At 42.7% G+C, this 20466-nt stretch overlaps 1 protein-coding gene across 1 annotated transcript in view; it reads right to left on the bottom strand.

The window, feature by feature from the left end:
• Positions 1-20466, bottom strand: part of GATC (glutamyl-tRNA amidotransferase subunit C) — a 77271-nt gene that overhangs the window by 50601 nt on the left and 6204 nt on the right. Inside the window, exon 2 of the mRNA XM_030218137.1 lies at positions 14175-14225. Coding sequence (XP_030073997.1) covers positions 14175-14225 — 51 coding nt within the window. The remainder of the gene's footprint in view (positions 1-14174; positions 14226-20466) is intronic.

Here is a 20466-nt window from a genome sequence, read left to right on the forward strand (position 1 = left end):
ACTTCCCCCTCATCCTCTGTATCTTTTCTAATTCCACTATATCTTTTTTGAGATGCGGCGACCAGAATTGAACATAATATTCAAGGTGCGGTCGCACCATGGAGCGATTCAAAGGCATTATAACTTCCTCATTTTTGTTTTCCATTCCTTTTCTAATAATACCTAACATTATATTTGCTTTCTTAGCCGCCACCGCACACTGAGCAGAGGGTTTCAATGGTGATGCCTAGATCCCTTTCCTGGTCGGTGACTCCTAACGTGGAACCTTGCATTACATAGCTATAATTTGGGTTCCTCTTTCCCACATGCATCACTTTGCAGTTGCTCACATTAAACGTCATCTGCCATTTAGATGCCCAGTCTCCCAGTCTCTTAAGGTCCTCCTGTAATATTTCACAATCCTCTTGCGATTTAACAACTTTGAATAACTTTGTGTCATCAGCAAATTTAATTACCTCACTAGTTACTCCCATCTCTAGATCATTTATAAATATGTTAAAAAGCAACAGTCCCAGCAATGGGAACCCCACTACCTACCCTTCTCCATTGAGAATACTGACCATTTAACCCTACTCTCTATTTTCTATCTTTTAACCAGTTTTTAATCTGCAATAGGACACTACCTCCTATCCCATGACTTTCCAATTTCCTCTGGAGTCTTTCATGAGGTACTCTGTCAAACGCCTTTAGAAAATCCTGATACACAATATCAACCAGTTCACCTTTATCCACATGTTTGTTCACCCCTTCAAAGAGATGTAATAGATTGGTGAGGCAAGATTTCCCTTCACTAAATCCATGTTGGCTTTGTCTCATTAATCCATGCTTTTGAATATGCTTAGTAATAGTGTTCTTTATAATAGTCTCTACCATTTTGCCTGGCACCGACGTCAGGCTCACCGGTCTATAATTTCCCGGACCTCCTCTGTAATCTTTTTTAAAAATCGGCATTACATTGGCTACCCTCCAATCTTCTGGTACCATGCTCAATTTTAAAGAAAAATTACATATTACTAACAATAGTTCCGCAAGTTCATTACGTGACATCTAGTCAGAAGTTTGCTGAGTATGTATCACAGGATCACCATTGCAAGCTACTTCAAGAGTAGTAAACCTCCCCTTATACTGAAGTGAATCCTCTACTGTCAGTGAAGGCCTTTCATAAAGCAGGAGACAATGGGCAAATGAAAAGTGATTTACCCTGAATGAAAGAATGAAAAGCCAATATAGCAGCAGGTGGAGTCGAACTGATAAGGTCTTGAAACTTTGGACTGAAAGCAAATATGAGAGGATTATCAAAGGACACGTTGACAGATTGGCCCAGTCATGAAACATCTAGCCACCACCTGGGGCTACCCCGCAGCCACTTAGAGGGTCTATCCCCAGCACAGCTCAGGTCCGCCTGCCGCTTGTGCTCTACAGTAGTATCCTCCTCCCACTGACTGGGTCTCAACCACCTCTCGGCGAGTCTCCTGCTCTTAAGGTGTTCCCCAGTGATTTCTAAGTTACTGGGGCCATACTCCCAGTGGTCTCAAAGTTCCTAAAAAGCACCCATAGACCCAACACACAAATCACCAAGATTCTTAGTCAGGCCAGAGAAGCAGAGGCAATAAACTAAAAGTGTTTATTGTCATGAAAAATATTGAACAGTGAACCATAAAAACAGATGAAACAAAAACAGCACATAATAACAGGTAACTGAATATGGATTAATTTTAAAACTATCTAAACATTTGTTCACTACCTGAATAGTGCCTGGGAAGTACAGGAAATATAGCTGCTCACATGTTACAGAATATAACTGCTCACATGGTCTCAGTAAAGAGGTCTCTCTCAACTTCTAAGCTGAGACTGGAGAAAAATCCAGCACTTCCTAGATGAATTTGAGCTCCTGGGCCGATCCGAGCCCATAACAACAAGTTTTAAAAATAGCTGGACATATCACTGCAGGTTACCTCTTATCTGTGTTAACTAAAGAGAGAACAATCATTTCTAAGTAACAGCTTTAAACATAAACATACAACACCTGCTGGCCAAACTACAGAAATACAATTCAAGAAATAATACTTAGAAGTTTACAATCCCACTGTTGTCACAGGCCCATACAGAAAAATGACACCACTTAGAAACGTATAATTTTTGAGTTGTTGGTTTCCTGGAAACTATGAGTACTTTGATTCTTCTACATCCCACTCAATCTCCAGGTTGTCAGTTACAAGCTGACAAGATTAAGGTGTAAAATCAGTCCTCAATCTTGAATAAAAAGGGCCAGGAGATGGTCCAGAGGTATTACTGGCTCAGCTATGGACATACTCACCAGACATGGGAATCAAACCTGCCTTGACCAATATGTAGCTGCTGTATAGGAAAGAGCTGAGCTTTGTCTGTGTGAACTTTGTGAAAAACTCTTGAGGTTAGTGGAAATGGAGGAAAAGTATACAGAAGATTGTGGATTCCAAGGAATGGTGAATACATCTGACACAGCTGTGCGGACTTGGTCGTAGGAAGCAAAATTGTGCACATTGAGCATTTTCCTGTGATGCAAAAAGGTCCATGTTTGGTGTTCCCCAAAGGTTTATTTATTTATTTATTGCATTTGTACCCCACATTATCCCACCTTTTTGCAGGCTCAATGTGGCTTACAGGGTGTTAATATGATATAGTCATTACATAGTCTTAGATACAGTCGGTAATAAGTTGAGGGTAAATGAGGATTTAGATGGAAAGGTGTTAGGTAAGGTCGTGTGAGAGGTGTTTTAAAACACTGGGGCAATTTAAGGAGTGATTTGATTCATTAAAGATGTCTTTTGTAGGCCTTGTTGAAGAGATGTGTCTTCAAAGATTTGCGAAAACTAGTTAAGTTGTCCATGGTTTTCAGGGCCATGGGGAGTGTGTTCCATATCTGTGTGCTTTTGTACGCAAAGGTAGTAGCGAATGCCTGTTTGTATTTAATTCCTTTACAGCTGGGGAAGTTCAAATGGAAGAATTTGCAGGCTGTTCTTCTGGCGTTTCTGGGCGGTAAGTCCACTAAGTTTAGCATGTAGAGTGGGGCATCTGCGTGAATGATTTTGTGTACGGTCATGCAGATCTTGAACTCAATTCGTTCCTTGAGCGGGAGCCAGTGCAGTTTTTCTCTTAGGGGCTTCGCACTTTCATATTTGGTTTTTCCAAAGATGAGTCGGGCTGCGGTATTCTGGACTGTTTGGAGTTTTTTGATGGTATTTTCTTTACAACCTGCGTACAGGGCGTTGCAGTAGTCCAGGTGACTTATCACTAGTGACTGTACTAGGGTGCGGAAGATATTTCTTGGGAAAAAAGGTTTTATTCTTTTGAGTTTCCACACCGAGTAGGACATTTGTTTTGTTGTGTTCTTCACGTGGGTATCAAGTGTGAGGTTTCGATCAATAGTGACTCCAAGAATTTTCAGATTTTCTGAGATAGGGAGTGTGCAGTAAGGTGTGGTTATGGTAGGGTAGTTGATTGTGTTGTATTGGGAAGTGAGAACTAGACATTGAGTTTTTTCCGCGTTCAGTTTTAACTGGAATGAGTCCGCACAAGAGTGCATGATTTGGACGCTCTGATTGATCTCGTTGGTTATTTCGTTTAGGTTGCTTTTGAACGGGATGTGGATCGTGACATCGTCCGCATATATGTAGGGGTTAAGGTTCTGATTGGCTAGTAGTTTGGCTAGTGGTATCATCATCAGGTTGAAAATAGTTGGTGAAAGGGGGGGGGGGATCCCTGAGGAACTCCACATTCCGGTGTCCAGGGTGGTGATCTGTCATTGTTCGTTGTTACTTGGTAGGATCTGGTGGTGAGGAATCCTTTGAACCATTTGAGAACTGGGCCTCCGATTCCAAAGTATTCTAACAGGTGTAGTAATATTCCATGGTCTACCATGTCAAAAGCACTGGACATGTCAAATTGGATTACTGAGACCAAGTCAGCACGGCTTTTGTGTGGGGAAATCTTGCCTGACCAATTACTTCAATTCTTTGAAGGAGTAAACAAACATGTGGACAAAGGGGAACCGGTTGATATTGTGTATCTGGATTTTCAAAAGGCGTTTGACAAGGTACCTCATGAAAGGCTACAGAGGAAATTGGAGGGTCATGGGATAGGAGGAAATGTCCTATTGTGGATTAAAAACTGGTTGAAGGATAGGAAACAGAGAGTGGGGTTAAATGGTCAGTATTCACAATGGAGAAGGGTAGTTAGTGGGGTTCCTCAGGGGTCTGTGCTAGGACCGCTGCTTTTAATATATTTATAAATGATTTAGAGATGGGAGTAACTAGCGAGGTAATTAAATTTGCTGATGACACAAAGTTATTCAAAGTTGTTAAATCGCGACAGGATTGTGAAAAATTACAAGAGGACCTTATAAGACTGGGAGACTGGGCGGCTAAATGGCAGATGACGTTTAATGTGAGCAAGTGCAAGGTGATGCATGTGGGAAAAAAGAACCTGAATTATAGCTACGTCATGCAAGGTTCCACGTTAGGAGTTACGGACCAAGAAAGGGATCTGGGTGTCGTCGTCGATAATACGCTGAAACCTTCTGCTCAGTGTGCTGCTGCGACTAGGAAAGCGAATAGAATGTTGGGTATTATTAGGAAAGGTATGGAAACCAGGTGTGAGGATGTTATAATGCCGTTGTATCATTCCATGGTGCGACCGCACCTTGAGTATTGTGTTCAATTCTGGTCGCCGCATCTCAAGAAAGATATAGTAGAATTGGAAAAGGTGCAGCGAAGGGCGACTAAAAAGATAGCGGGGATGGGACGACTTCCCTATGAAGAAAGATTAAGGAGGCTAGGGCTATTCAGCTTGGAGAAGAGACGGCTGAGGGGAGACATGATAGAGGTATATAAAATAATGAGTAGAGTGGAACAGGAGGATGTGAAGCGTCTGTTCACGCTTTCCAAAAATACTAGGACTAGGGGCATGCGATGAAACTACAGTGTAGTAAATTTAAAACAAATCTGAGAAAATTTTTCTTCACCCAACGTATAATTAAACTCTGGAATTCGTTGCCGGACAAAGTGGTGAAGTCGGTTAGCTTAGCAGAGTTTAAAAAGGGGTTGACGGTTTCCTAAAGGGCAAGTCCATAAACCGCTACTAAATGGACTTGGGAAACATCCACAACTCCAGGAATAACATGTATAGAATGTTTGTACGTTTGGGAAGCTTGCCAGGTGCCCTTGGCCTGGATTGGCCGCTGTTGTGGACAGGATGCTGGGCTCGATGGACCCTTGGTCTTTTCCCAGTATGGCATTACTTATGTACTTATGAGTATGTTCTTACCGGTTGCAATTGTTTTTTTGAATGAATTCATTGCAGACACAAGTACAGTTTCAGTACTATGATGTGATCTAAATCCTGATTGAGACTCATGTAGAATTGAGTGTTTGGTTAGGTATTCAGTGAGTTGTTTCGTCACTATGCCCACCATCAGTTTTGTTATGAGCGGGATGGAAGCAACTGGTCGGTAGTTTATTAGGTCCATTGTGCTTTTCTTGGCATCTTTTGGCAGAGGAGTGAGAATGATATTTCCTTTATCCGTGGGGAAGAGACCATTTAGGAGTCTGTAATTTACCTGGTTCGTGAGGTCATTTTTGAATTGTTTGGGGGCGGCTTTTAATAGGCTAGTAGGGCAGATGTCGAGTTTGCATTGGGATTTGGCGTATTTTCCGAAACAGTGTGTGAGTTCGTCTACTGAAATCAAGTCAAAGTTGTTCCATGATCGATCGGCTGGATATTCCCCAGGTTTCGGGTCTAAGTATTCAAGGATGTTTGTGTATTCAGTGGTATTGCTTGGTATCATGCGTCGGAGCTTTATGATTTTTTCCTTGAAATAGTTCACTAGGTTAGTTGCCGAAGGGGTTTCTGTACAATTTGAAGTGACTTGTGTGGTATTTAGGAGATTGTTTACAAGTGAAAAGAGTTTATGCGTGTCCTTGTAATTTGGTCCTATTATAGTTCTGTAGTGCGTTCTTTTGGTTTATTTGACTTTGTATTTTCTTTGCGACTGTTTCCACTCTTTGAGTGTGTGTTCGGTTTTTTTTTTTCTCCAAGCTCTTTCTAGTCTTCTAACCTGTGTTTTTAGTTCTTCCTGTTCTTTGTTGAACCAAGGGATTGAGCTTTTCCTATGTGAGGGTCTAGTTTGGAGAGGTGCTATCTTGTCTAGAACTGTTCTGCATCTGTTGTCCCATTCTTGTAGAAATTGGGGTGAGTCTGTATTTGTTGTCCATTCGTCGGTGTATGTTGCGGAATAGGGACCATTCTTGTGAGAGATAGCCCACCTATCAAATAACTTTTAGTTAGACTGTGGATTCCAGATTTTTAAAGCATCTCGACAAAGAGAAAAGGACCCTGAACCACCCTATTTACATAGAATATGGCTACTTGGTTATCCTATGTGAGCTCCAGTAGATTCATGTGTAGAGATTGTTGTAAGGGCTCCAGAAGTCCTTGTGTCTTCCAGTGAAGAAAGTGAGCTCAACAGGGATCTTGGGATATTGCTAGACTCATCACTCACTCTGATTCCGCAAATTCAAAGTACCTTTAAAAATTGTCTCTATCACCTAAAGCAGCTACTAAATCTCTCTTCATATATTGAAAAGACAAGTCTAACCACATGATAACATCACAACTGGATTATTGTAATGCCCTGTACACTGGTCAAACCAAAAAGAGTTTGTATCAGCTCCAACTAATTCAGAATGCTCAGCACAACTGATAGAAGGCTGCAAACGGCGTGACCACATCACACCCTTCCTGCAAAAACTACACTGGCTACCAGTGCCTTACAGGGCTAAATTTTATATGTTTGATTTTCAAGGCCCTCAGACAAAATGGACCAGAGTACTTAATGACTAAGTTAGCTCTTTACACACCTTTGAGATCTCTAAGATCTCTAAGATCTCTAAGATCTTCTCAAGGATCATTACTATCTGTCCCCTCATCACAGGAAATTGTACAATGTGATACCCACCAGCGAGCCTTTTCAGGAGTAGCCCCCACCCTCTGGAATTTACTCCCAGAGGGGCTGTGTATTAACTCGAGACTACCTCTACTTCAGGAAGCAGATAAAACCTGGCTCTTTTCCCAAGCCTTTAACACATAGAGTGATTGACTATACACCCATTCTGCACCTGGACTAGCTTGCTACACCCACTATAACTTTAGACCAGTTCCTTATATGTTGATTTACTGTACAACGGACTTGCCTTTAGTTTAGCCACCCATTTATTTATCCCAACTGACTCTAGACCACACATCTTGTCTCCATCTATATATCTGCACTTGGCCCCTCAACTATATGGTAAGCTGTATTGTAGAAAAGCATTAGTATCATATCAATGTTATTTGAATGTTCTAATTGTGTGCTTATTAGATATTCTATCACTATTATGTTTACATCATATTATATCTCTGTTATTTGAATTTCAGTGCTGTTAAATGTGTATATTTTTTATCCTATTTTATGGTGTTCCTATTATTAGGTCTCAATTTGCTACTTTCAAGTTTTCCTCTTTCATTCTGTCTATGTCTATACTTGTTCATATTATTATTGTTATGCTGTTAACAAAATTGTAAGTTTGATGTTAAACTCTACCTACTGTACACCGCCTTGGGTGAATCTCTTCATAAAGTTGGTCAATACATACCAATAAATAAATAAACCCAAGGTGGATACATCTATCGTAAGAGCTAAACTCAATAGCTGTAGTTGAAAAGGGCAACCCATGCTGAGGCTTGCATGATAGAGCCATCGTAATGAAAGTTGTATCATGTTCGATATTTGTAATGGAGAAGTGGAGGAGTAACCTAATAGTTAGTACAATAAGCTGAGAACCAGATAAACCAGGTTTGATTCCCACTGTGGCTCCTTGTGATCCTGGGCAAACCATTTAACCCTCCACTGCCCCAGGTACAAAAAACTTACATTGTAAGCCCACTAGGGGGACAAAGACAGTACCTGTACATAATAATATGTAAACTGCTTTGATTGTACCACAGAAAGGCGGTATATCAAATGCATTACCCTTACCTTTTATCCTTTTGCTAAGGGGCTGATAATGTTGATTCCAGTGCATTTTTAGATGCCACTGAAGATGGCACATATACATTCTGGCCAATAGGACAACATGAAGAGTTGCCACCTTGTGACCTAGCAGTTGAAGAATAGCACAAGGTCAAGTGGAGCATATGATCGAAATTTTGTCTGCCAGGAACTATAGAGATTTCAGACTGTCCTCTGGTAAGAAGGCTTTTGCCACTGCAGGATCTAAGCACGTCCCAATGAACTGCAGAGTGTTCATGGGGTCAGTGTTGGTTTTTCCAGGTTAATCACAAATCCCTGAGTTTGTAGAATGCTGATGGTGGCATTTATTTTTGCAGTGCAGTGGACTGTGATGGGGCAGAAATGAGATAAGGAACGACATAATGGCCTCATTTTTAAAGATCTGCTGTAGCAACTGCTAGGCATTTTGTGAAGACAAGTGGTGCAGATGAATGCCCGAAGAAAGTACTTTGCATTGAAAATAACGGGGATGAATTGGAATGTGGGTGTAGGCATCCTTGAGGTTGAGGGCAGCAAGCCAATCATTTTAATTCAGGAATGGTAAGATGATGGCGAGTGAATTCATTTTGAACATCTCCCTTTTGATATATCAGTTTAGCGTGCAGAGATCTACAATGGGTCACATGCCTCCTTTTTTTTTTTTTTTTTTTTTTAGAATAAGGAAGAATTTTGAATAGAACCACCGATTTTGGAGATGAGGAGAAATTGCTTTGATTACATTTTCTTCAAGAGACCTGATCTCTGTCAATATGTTAATATGCTGTGCAGAACAGAGTGGGTTGTTCAATGGACTTGTCAAGAGGGTTCGTTGAGGAAATTTAATGTGTAACCCTGGGAAAAGATATTGAGCACCCAACAATCTGTTATGATTGCTTGCCAATGACTATAAAAATGGAAAAGCCCACTAGGAGAGTCAAAAGGCAGATGAGAATTTGGCAGTTGCAGCTGCTGAGACAGCAGGAAGCTTCCAGCCTCTAGAAAATTGTTTCTGAGGATACATTTGCAAAGGCTGGTGCTTAACCTGTGGTTCGGCATAAGGCCAATACCTTCTTCTAGGATAAAAATGCTGGAAATAATGGTATTGGTATAGCCTTCTGTACCAAAACTAATGTTGCTTTTTGTATTGGACACCAGGATCCAGGGGCTGTAAAAAAGCTCCGATTGAAACATAAAAACATAGGAAAATTAGGGCAGATGAAGAGTATATGGCCTATCCAGTCTGCCTATACATATCATCTACTATTCCCTTCCTCTCCCTTAGAGATCCTATGTATTTGTCCCAAGTTTTCTTGAGTTCAGATACAGTCTTTGTCTCCACTACCTCCACTGGGAAGCCATTCCACGCATTCACCAACCTTTCCATAAAGAAGTACTTCCTTAGGTTGCTCCCGAGTCTGTTTACCGTCACTGTAAGCCCCATCATTCCAGGGCCTCCTTTCAACTGAAAGAAACAGACTCGCTTCCTGTGCATTTATGCCACAAGGTATTTAAACATCTCTACCATATCTCCCCTTTCCCACCTTTCTTACAAAGTGTACATATGGATAGGGCAGGATTAACATTTCAGTAGGCTCCCTACCCCCACACCCCAGGTCCAGCATTTCCCTTTTCTCTTCACTCCCTTCCCCTCCCCCCTTCAGTTCAGCATCTCCCTTAGAATGAAGCTCACAAACCTTGTTTCTTACTAGCTAGCTCTTTGTCCTGAGTGGGCAGAAGAAGTGAAGCACAGAAAATATTACAGAACATAACCCCTGCCCTGGTGACTATGAATGAAGAAATATTAGCTAGACTAGAGGAACAGCTACCTACCTCATGCCCTATGCAAGCTCCAATGGTTGCCATCTTGTGTAGAGAAAGCTATGCATGCATTTGATGATGTCATATTGTAGCAAAGCTGACAGCCTGACACAATGAGGCAGATTTTCAAAGCACTTAGACTTAAGTTCTATAGTAACCTACGGATCACTACAAGTGCTTTGAAAATGACCCCCAATGTGACCTCATCAACATGCGCACTTTGGAGAGGTCACAGTGCTGGATCAGGCTATCAACATATCTATAATGTGACATCATCAAGTGCACATAACTTACCTTAACAAGGTAGGAACTGCTAAATATGTTGCATCGGGGAATAAAGAAAGTAGCTGTTGCAGATGTCAAGGGTGGCACATCCCAAAGAGTAAGATTTACCACCAAAATGAGTGAGATTGAAGACCAACAGGTGAGGTTTTCTCATGAACCCCAGCTAATTTTAACACCAGTTCTGGTAGATGTCCATTCCAAAAAAACTGACATAATTTAATTCATAAACAGAAAATAAAATTCTTTTTTTCTTCCTTTGTTATTCAGTCATTTTATTTTTCTTTTTGTATTGGTCCCAGTCTCTGGTTTCTCCTTTCCCCTGTTTTCTCTTAATTCTCTTGCCTGTCCATCTGGCACTTTTCTCTTTCCATATCCACCATCCATCTTCTGCATCCCTATCCACTCTGTCCATCATCTCCCCTCTCTGTGTCCCTATTCTTGCCTTATTTGTCATCCCCAACCCATATCCATCCACCTCTGTCCAATAACCACCCCTCTATATCCTTATCCCCTCCCACGTGCCCAGCATCACCCTTCTATGTTCCTATCCCCCCTCCCACAAATCCAGCATGGCCGCTCTGTTCCTACCCCCCCCACCCAAGTGTCCAGTATCATCTCTCTGTGTCCTTATCACCCCTCACTCTTCCTTTCCTCCTACATGCCCCCCCAGAGGCCAGCATCTCTCCATCTCTCTTCTTTCCTATCCTTCTCCCCCAGTGTCACCATCTCTCCCTCTCTCTTTCCTCTTTCCTGTTCCCCTTCTCAGGGTCCAGCATCTCTCCCTCTCTCTCTTCCCTCCCTCCTGTTCCCCCCTCCCCAGGAGTCCAACATGTATCCCTCTCTCTTCCCCCACCCCATGGGTCCTGCATCTCTTCCCTTTCCCTCTACAGGTCCCAGCATCTTTTGCCCCCCCCCCCCCACCACCACCATTGTCTCAGCATCTATTCCTCTCAGTCCTTTCCCCCAGGGTGGTTCTTTACACTTTTTTGCAGCCAGCAGAAGCAGCAGCAGCACTGCATACATGCTGTCTCTAGTCAATCCGGGGCCTTCCCTGATGTTTCTTCTGATGTGTCTTAGAGAAGGCCTCAGACTGACTAAAGACAGCATGTGTATAGTGCTACGACTGCCAGCTGCAAAGTGTAAAGGACTTCCTAGGGGGTGAGAACTAAGAAGAAGAGACGCTGGGACTGCCAGGAGAGGGGGGGCGTAAGAGAGGCCAGAACTGGGGAAGAGATATCAGGACCACAGGAGGAGAAAGAAGCTGTGGTCATCAGTGTACACAATTCTGAGATGCAGAAAATGTTTTTTTTTAAGCAAGGCTAGATTAAGGCATCACACCTGGCCTCGGTACGTGCCTAGTCTGCCTATGCTTTAATCATGCTCTGTCTCGGCCTACCCAGAAAGTTAGCCTGACTGGAAGTACTATGGTCCTGATCTCTAGTGATATCAGTGTAGGTGGCCAGTATCAGGGGAATTTTCGAAAGAGAAGGGCGCCCATCTTCCGACACAAATCGGGAGATGGGCGTCCTTCTTTCAGGGTCACCCAAATCGGCATAATCGAAAGCCGAGTTTGGGCGCCCTCAACTGCTTTCCGTCGCAGGGACGACCAAAGTTCATGGGGGCGTGTCAGCACCGTACTGAAGGCGGGACTGGGGCGTGATTAAGAGATGGGCGTCCTCGGCCGATAATGGAAAAAAGAAGGACTTCCCTGACGAGCATTTGGCCGACTTTACTTGGTCCATTTTTTTCCACGACCAAGCCTCGAAAAGGTGCCCAAACTGATCAGATGACCACCGGAGGGAATCAGGATGACCTCCCCTTACTCACCCAGTGGTCACCAACCCCCTCCCACCCAAAAAAAAAAAATTTAAAAACATTTTTTGCCAGCCTTAAATGTCATACCCAGCTCCATCACAGCAGTATGCAGGTCCCTGGAGCAGTTTTTAGTGGGTGCAGTGCACTTCAGGCAGGCGGACCCAGGCCCACCCCCCCCCCCCCACCTGTTACACTTGTGGTGGTAAATGTGAGCCCTTCAAAACCCACCCGAAACCTATTGTACCCACATGTAGGTGCCCCCCTTCACTCCTTAAGGCTATGGTAGTGATGTACAGTTGTGGGGAGTGGGTTTGGGGGGGCTCAGCACCCAAGGTAAGGGAGCTATGTACCTGGGAGCAATTTGTGAAGTCCACTGCAGTGTCCCCTAGGGTGCCCGGTTGGTGTCCTGGCATGTGAGGAGGACCAGTGCACTACGAATGCTGGCTCCTCCCACAACCAAAGGGCTTGGATTTGGTCGTTTTTGAGATGGGCGTCCTCGGTTTCCATTATGGCTGAAAACCGGGGACGACCACCTCTAAGGTCGACCTAAATGTTGAGATTTGGGCGTCCCTGACTGTAGTATCAAAACGAAAGATGGACGCCCATCTTGTTTCGATAATACAAGTTTCCCCGCCCCATCGCTGGGACGCCCTTAGAGATGGGCGTCCCAGTTCGATTATGCCCCTCCACGTCTCCAATCCATTTGGTCTATTTTACAAGTTATAGGACCATTATATAGAATAACAAAATGTCCTAGAGCCTAAACATACAGGCTCCTGGGTATTCAAAGAAATGTACACCTACTAGAAAATATTGCAGATGTGGGGTAGAAATGAACCATAAATAAATAAATAAATGTCGACAAAAAGACTAATTCCTTCATGTATAAAAACACAGAAAGAAACAAAGACAGGAACTTGCATCTACTCAGCATGCACACACCCACACCAACACACACACACCCATAGGGGCAGATCTGTGCTAACAGTTGTGCATTTATAAAACCTATCTTCTAGATCTTTTAAAGTATCTTTAATTTTTCCCAATCATATCTGTGTATTATTTTGCTACAACCCACTACCTCTGTGAACTTGAGACCAGAAATGAAGATAAGAAAATCATAAGATTACAGTGGTGACATTTTAATTTTTTTGCAAGGCTTGTGTTATTTCACAAAGTTCCTGACAGAATGTGAATATTTTATGTATGGTAAGTAGTAAGGAGAAACATCTTAGTTCTGATATGTACATAGAGGTGAGCAAAAGAAAGAAAGAAAAAAAATGATGCACACAGAGTTAAAGAGCGGACATAAGAGGGGATCACACAACCGAAAAGAAACACAAGCCCAAAGGGAAGGGGAAGAGAGAACGAGATGGACTGTTAAAGAAATCCTGAGAGGTGTCAACAGATAGCCTGTCCCTACTGATGCTCCTTGGAGCCTTATACTACTACTACTACTTAACATTTCTAGAGCGCTACTAGGGTTACGCAGCGCTGTACAGTTTAACAAAAAGGACAGTCCCTGCTCAAAGGAGCTTACAATCTAATGGGCGAAATGTCAAGTTGGGGCAGTCTAGATTTCCTGAATAAAGGAACGGTGGTTAGGTGCCAAAGGCGACATTGAAGAGGTGGGCTTTGAGCAAGGATTTGAAGATGGGCAGGGAGGGGGCCTGGCGTATGGGCTCAGGGAGTTTATTCCAGGCATGGGGTGAGGCAAGGCAGAAAGGGCGGAGCCTGGAGTTGGCGGTGGTGGAGAAGGGTACTGAAAGGAAGGATTTGTCTTGAGAGCAGAGGTTACGGGTAGGAACGTAAGGGGAGATGAGGGTAGAGAGGTAAGGAGGGGCTGTAGATCGAGTGCATTTGTAGGTTAATAGGAGAAGCTCGAACTGTATGCGGTACCTGATCGGAAGCCAGTAAAGTGACTTGAGGAGAGGGGTAATATGAGTGTATCGGTCCAGATGGAAGATAAGACGTGCAGCAGAGTTCTGAATGGACTGAAGGGGGGATAGATGGCAAAGTGGGAGGCCAGTGAGGAGTAGGTTATGTGATAGAAACAATGCATATTCCTTACTGGAGTCTTACAACACACCAGAAAGTGACTTCAGACCTGTTTTGGCTTTAGCAGAGGCAACAGAATCCTTTTTGAGGACATTTATTCATTTTTAAATATTTTTTACTTTTCTTGCTGTACCTTGAAGAGCTGACTCTCTTGTGCAGGTTGCCATGTTGGAATCTGGGGTACCTGGGGATGGTGGATACAAAAAGAGACATTAAAAAATATTCAGTATCTGGTGGCATAATGCTTTTTTTTTAACAATGAACTAAGATTCAAGGTTCAGTTTCATTCCCCAACTATCTCCCATTGCCTCAGAAGGTAAGCCCTTTAGAATAAGGCTTGTTATAATACCTTGCAAAAGGCATCCAACCCCTAACAGTTTTCAGATTCTATCTAAAAAATAAAATTCAAAATGCATACTCTGTAATTTCAGTGTGAAACAAGCATTAAAAAATATTTCTGTAAGGGGGTTCTAGTGATGTCATGCAGATGAGCGGGAGGATAGCTCCTTAGCACCAGGCCTGGACCACTGACATTGTGGCACTGAAAACCAAGAAATTGCCCCTTGAACCAGAGCACCCACGCGCAGTATGCATTCTTCTGTCCAGGTCCCTTGCTAAAAACTGCCTAGCAGTGCTTACCTCAGTTTCCAGAAGCTCCGGCTTTTTTTTTTTTTTCTGGGCAGGAGAAGCTGAGACTAAGATGCAGGAAAAAAAAACAGGGACCGTTGGGGGAAGGGGAGAGAGGGACCTGGCACTACCAGGTGTGCACCCCCAATTGAATCCAATGCCAGCACCTCAACCCCTATCCAGTCCAAAGCTGCACTTATGACCCTCCACCTGCTAGAGAGAGAGAGAATACTGAGAAGCTGGCTGTGCATGACCACATACAGCTATCTCTGAAGTTCTCTCTCTATCTCCATCTGCTGGTGGAAGGAGATAACCTACATCTCTGGATTGATCTGGGGACACTATGGAACAACACTTTATATCCACTGGGGAGATGCATGACACTTTTGCTGAGGCATGGATTATGTTTCAAACAGTTTTATTGAGCAGTACCAAATAGAAAAACCAATCTGTAAGCAATCCAATAGTTTTATAACTCGACCTCCCCCCCCCCAAAAAAAAAAAAAAAACCTGTTCCTTCACCAGTTCTTAATGACTTGGCCCTCCTGCTGCCTTACTCTCATATGTTTAGTAGATATCCTCTCGCAGCTGGTGTTAATGTCTTCCAAAGGGGCTCCCATCTGAGTTGAAATTTTAAACCTTCTACTGAAGAAATGTTGTCGACCCCCAGTCTCTCTAATCTCATCATACTCAGCAATTGAGTTCGCCAAGCAGACAGAGATGGACATTCCACAGATAACCAGGCTAGCAATATAATGTTGAAAAAGCCTGGTAGAGATCCTCTGCACATCAAAAACTCTAATAAATTACGACTTCAAGATCTCCAGATTGTAATCTGTCATTGGTAACCTGATTTATGTCATCACTCCTCTGCCAGAACTAGAATGTTTTGTCATCCTTTACCTGCAGCACAGACTCTAGACATACCAGCTTTCTGAGAAAGCTTTTGACAGGGTGGAGTGGGCTATTCTTTTGCTCTGCTTCAATGGATTGGTGTTGGTTCCCATTTTCTTCAAATGGTCCATGTGTTGTACAGCAATCTTTGTGCTCATTTGTTTACCAATGGTAAAATGGCTGCTCCTTTTGCACTCACCAGAAGCACCAGACAGGGATGCCCTTCTTTTTAATATAGCTCTAGAGCCTCTGGCGATTGCAATCCGCTAGTCATCAGAGATTCTAGGTTTACAATCGAGCTCTGCTTGTATCAAAATGTGACAAGTAACACATTCTTCACTACCTCAATCAGATTCTAGAAGCGGGTTTAGTATGGAAATGGTATTGAGTACGCTAGCCTCTGAAATTGGAGGGGAAATCAGTTTGGAAAAGTGAGTTCTGGTGTTACATTTGACATGTCGACAGCATTCGACGTGGTAGACCACGAAATTCTGCTGAATTTGATAAGTTTTTATGGTGTAACAGAAAAGTATTGCATTGGTTTAGAGGCTTCCTTAATAAGAGATCCTACCGAGTGAAAATGTTAGGTGAATTATCTTTAGAATGGATACCTAAATGCAGACCTCAGGGTTCCCAAGGTCTCCAATGTTATTTTACAGGTTTATGGCCCCTTTAGGCATAAAGTTGCAGGCATTAGGCCTGCATCTTTTTATTTACGCAGACGATGTAACTATTTATATCCCATTATACGGGGTGGTTCAAGATATTCTACCCAAGATTAGGCAAGGGATAAATTGCCTTGAGTCTTGGGCTATGGCTTTCAAATTAAAGTTGAATGCCAATAAAACTAAGTTCTTATTAATGTCATCCTCGTAAGGCATGTTTAATTAAAAATGTTGTCCTTGATGGTATAAAATATAAATTAGAATCACAACTGAAAATCTTAGGAGAGATTTTAGATAATTTTCTCACTTTTTAATCTCATGTTCAAGAAGTCACAACAAAGATGTTCAAATTATAGTGGAAGATGAATTAGATCTTATTTTCAAGCCAGGGTACTTCATCTTTTGGTAGAGACATTAATATTAGCACATTTAGATTACTGTAACATTGTTTACGTAGGGTACCATTCATCAGCTTGTTGTAAACGTCAAACATTACAGAACACTGCTGCTCGATTAATTTGTAAATCCTCCAAACTTGAAAGTGCTACACCATTGCTCTGTAAGCGCCACTGGCTTCTGGTAGAGGCACACTCAGTTTTTAAGTTATGTTGTTTTGCATGGCCAAGGACTGCTGTAAATGATTAAATTTGTTCCTCTGTTTAACAAAAATTATGACATTACTTCTATACATTATTTGACTCTTCAGTATCCTTCTCCCTCATGAATAACTTATAAGAAGGAATTTTCCTTAACTTTTCCCTACCAGGCTGTGAAGTGGTGGAATATGCTACCAAAAACTGTATCCAATAGAAATCCACCCTGGTGGAGAACTCTGAAATCCCAAGGGGTAAAGTAGAGGCAGAAAAAGGTAGGAAATAGACCAAGTACTCCAGAAATGAGGGAAACAAACTTGATGCTTTAAAAAGTTTATTAATCAAACACTTCAATTCCAGATGAGGGAAACAAACTTGATGCTTTAAAAGGTTTATTAATCAAACACTTGACATGGTGCCGTGTTTCAGCCTGAGGCCTGCTTCAGGAGTCTTGAGATAATAAGTAGATTAAAAATGTCCAATATTGTGCCTTTTCAATCTTATGTCATAAAAGGTGGGTCTTGAAAAAGACCTTTATGGTAATAAATATGTAACTTAATCATATAACTTAAAAAACAACTGTTGAAAACACGGTTATTCCAAGTTTTGTTGTGTTGAATTCTATGATTAGTTTTATGTTTCTGTAATTATGTTCATTCTAGGTTATGCCCTATCTTTCTTATTTTGTGAGCAACGCTGAACTAATTTTAAGTATGTGCAAGTTATAAGTATTTACGGTAATATAATATATATATGTGAATATCCTTATATATTTATACAATAAACAAAAAACAAAACAAAACAGAGAAGCAAACTAAACTCAATCTATACTACAACCTACAAGTTTGCTAAAAATCTAGGAACATACACTCACAATGTATTCTAAGGATATAACTCAATAAATAACAGAAACCTCAAAGCTTCAGGTAGTGTAAATTGAAATGAATAAATGCTATCTTTTAGGAAGCATTGGTCCTATCATTGGTTTCTCTTTTAAGAAAAAAAAAAAGGGACAGTGCAAAAAACTTCTATCCCTCAAGAGAAAAATAACTGTCCCCCCAAAATCCTTTTTATAATCCAAATTTGGAACCCATGGTGGGTGTGTCCTTAAGTAACTTAGCTCCAGGAATTCAGTTGTCACAGGAACACAGTACTGTGTCGAGTCTGTGAATAAAGCTGTTTCCTTTATTACCATAGTCCCGTCTCCCTGGAGTCATTGGTCCATTTCCCACTGCATATTTGATATACAAGGAGAAGTTTCACATCTTAGAAGGATAATGATCAAAATACAAAACAAAAGTAACCATGGAGTGGTTCAGCAAGAAACAAAGTGAATGACCTTGAGTGGCCTAGTCAAAGTCAAGTCCTAAATCCAATGGGAAATCAGTGGCACAGCTTGGAAGATTAAAGCCCACAGATGATCCCAGTCAACGTGAAAGAGATTCAGCTATTCTGCCAAGAAGAATGGGCAAAAAATAGCACCATCCTGCTGAACTCCATCTACCACCTTTGCACAAGTGGAGGAGTACCTTAGCAGTTTGTTATGATTGGGGTCAGAACCCCTCTCAAACTTACCTCTTTCCTGGGGGTCAGTTTCTTAGCTGGCTTCTGTTTCTTTTGTCTGTCCTTTCTGAGTTGGCTCTGTCTCTCTGTGCTGGCAGCTTACAGCAGCATGGGGTTAATTGTTTTACTTTACTACAGCAGTATGGGTGGACTGAGTTAGCTCTACCTCTCTTTGGGTGTACTGGCTTCAAGTGCTTCACGGTGTTGCATTGGTGTGGGTTGGGCCTCTCTGGGTCAGTGTGCTTTTGCCTAGGTCTAGGGAGTGTGACATCATCAGGGAGGGCCTTGATAAGGAAGTGGTGGTGTTTCCTTCAGGGCCTTTGCAACAGTGGTGTTTGCTTTAGGTAGGGTGGTGCAGTGTGCACTTCTGACTTTGTGTCTAGTTTCCCTGCTTGCTTTTGCTAAGGGCCAGGTTAGTGTTAGTGCAGTGTGCACTGGTGACTGTCTGTTTAGCTTTCCTGCTTTTCCCTTTTGGTTCCCCTGCTTTTCCCTCTTGGTTTTGGAAGCATTGCTGTGTGTAGGGCTTTGGAAGCTCTGTTGTTGATAGAAGTACTTCAGGGTTTGGTGTTGTTAGGAACCCTGCAGAGTTTGCTGTTAGAAGTACTTCTGGTGTTTGTGCTATTGGGAGCATTGCAGTCTTTGATGTTGGTGTTTGGTGATTTAGAATCACTTTTGGCTTATGTGTTAGCTTCCCTGCTTTTTCCTTGTGGCTCCCCTGTCTTCCCTTTTAGTGCTAGGAGCTCTTCTGGTTGCTTGCCAGAGTAGTACTTAGGAAGCACCTTGTTAGTTTTGTATCTAGCTGGCTAGAGCAGTGCTTAAGTAGCTTGTTAGTTTTGTGTTTAGCTTTTTAGTGTAGAGCTCTGCTTGTAGCTTGGTGCTTAGTAGCACCTGTGTTAGCTTTGTGTTTAGTTCCCTGCTCTGTTAGTTTAGGGCTTAGAATGTCCCTTTCTTGAGCAGGGCTTAGGAGCTCCTGTTTAGTATAGGGCTTAGGAAGTCCTTTTGTCAGTTTACTGTTAGGAACACTCCTGCAGGTTTAGGGCTTGGGAGCATGTAGATCAGTTTAGGTTTAGGAGCACTTCTGTTTCCAGTCCTGGTCCCTGTGTCATCCGGTATCCAGTAAGTCCTGCCGGCTACTCGAACCCAGGAGCTCAACTCCTGGGGGGCTTAGTAGCTAAGTGCAGGTGAAGCTGTTCAGACCAGTCCAGTGTGCTCCAGTCCGGGGAATTCCAGTCCAGTGTTCCAGTCCTGTGTCCTCCAGTCCGGGGGGTTCCAGTCCAGTGTTCCAGTCCATGTGTTTCGGCTCGCTGGGCGGTGCCTGCAGTCCCTGCCGCTGTCGGTGTGCTTGCCCAGCGTTGGTTGGTGGGTTTTGCCTGCTGCTGGCGCTCCTCGTCAGCAGCCCAAGGGCTCACGTTTGCTCCAGAGCCCAGCCCCGCGGGCTCTGAACCTGAGAACCTGACACAGTTACAGCACCAAACTGACAATAAGGGCAGCCTGGCTTGAAATCCACTGTTGCTTCTTATGATATTGGAAAATGTATTTCAATTTCCATTGTCTCAGATACAAATGTACCCCCACCTTTTACAAAGCAGCTCGGTAATGCCTCCCCCCCCCCCCCCAATCCTAGCTTTGTGTAATGAATGTGGATACTTATCAATATATTGTAGTCCTTTTCCTTTTTGGTTTTTATTGTACACCACCTAGATCTACCCATTAGTTTAAGATGGTATATTAAATTTGCCTAATAATGCATGCCAACACAGCCCATTCAATTTGAATGGGCTATGTCGGCATTACCACGCCACTTTGTAAAAGAGGTGTAGATGACGGCAGAAAAAGACCTGCACAGTCCATCCAGTCTGCCCAACAAGATAACTCATATTTGCTACTTTTTGTGTATACCCTACTTTGATTTGTACCTGTGCTCTTCAGGGCACAGACCGTATAAGTCTGCCCAGCACTATCCTCACCTCCCAACCACCAGCCCTGCCTCCCAACCACCGGCTCTGGCACAGACCATATAAGTCTGCCCAGCACTATCCCCGCCTCCCAACCACCAGCCCCGCCTCCCAATCTTGACTAAGCT

The sequence above is a fragment of the Microcaecilia unicolor genome, chromosome 11, assembly GCF_901765095.1.
Source record: "Microcaecilia unicolor chromosome 11, aMicUni1.1, whole genome shotgun sequence".
Lineage (NCBI taxonomy): Eukaryota > Metazoa > Chordata > Amphibia > Gymnophiona > Siphonopidae > Microcaecilia > Microcaecilia unicolor.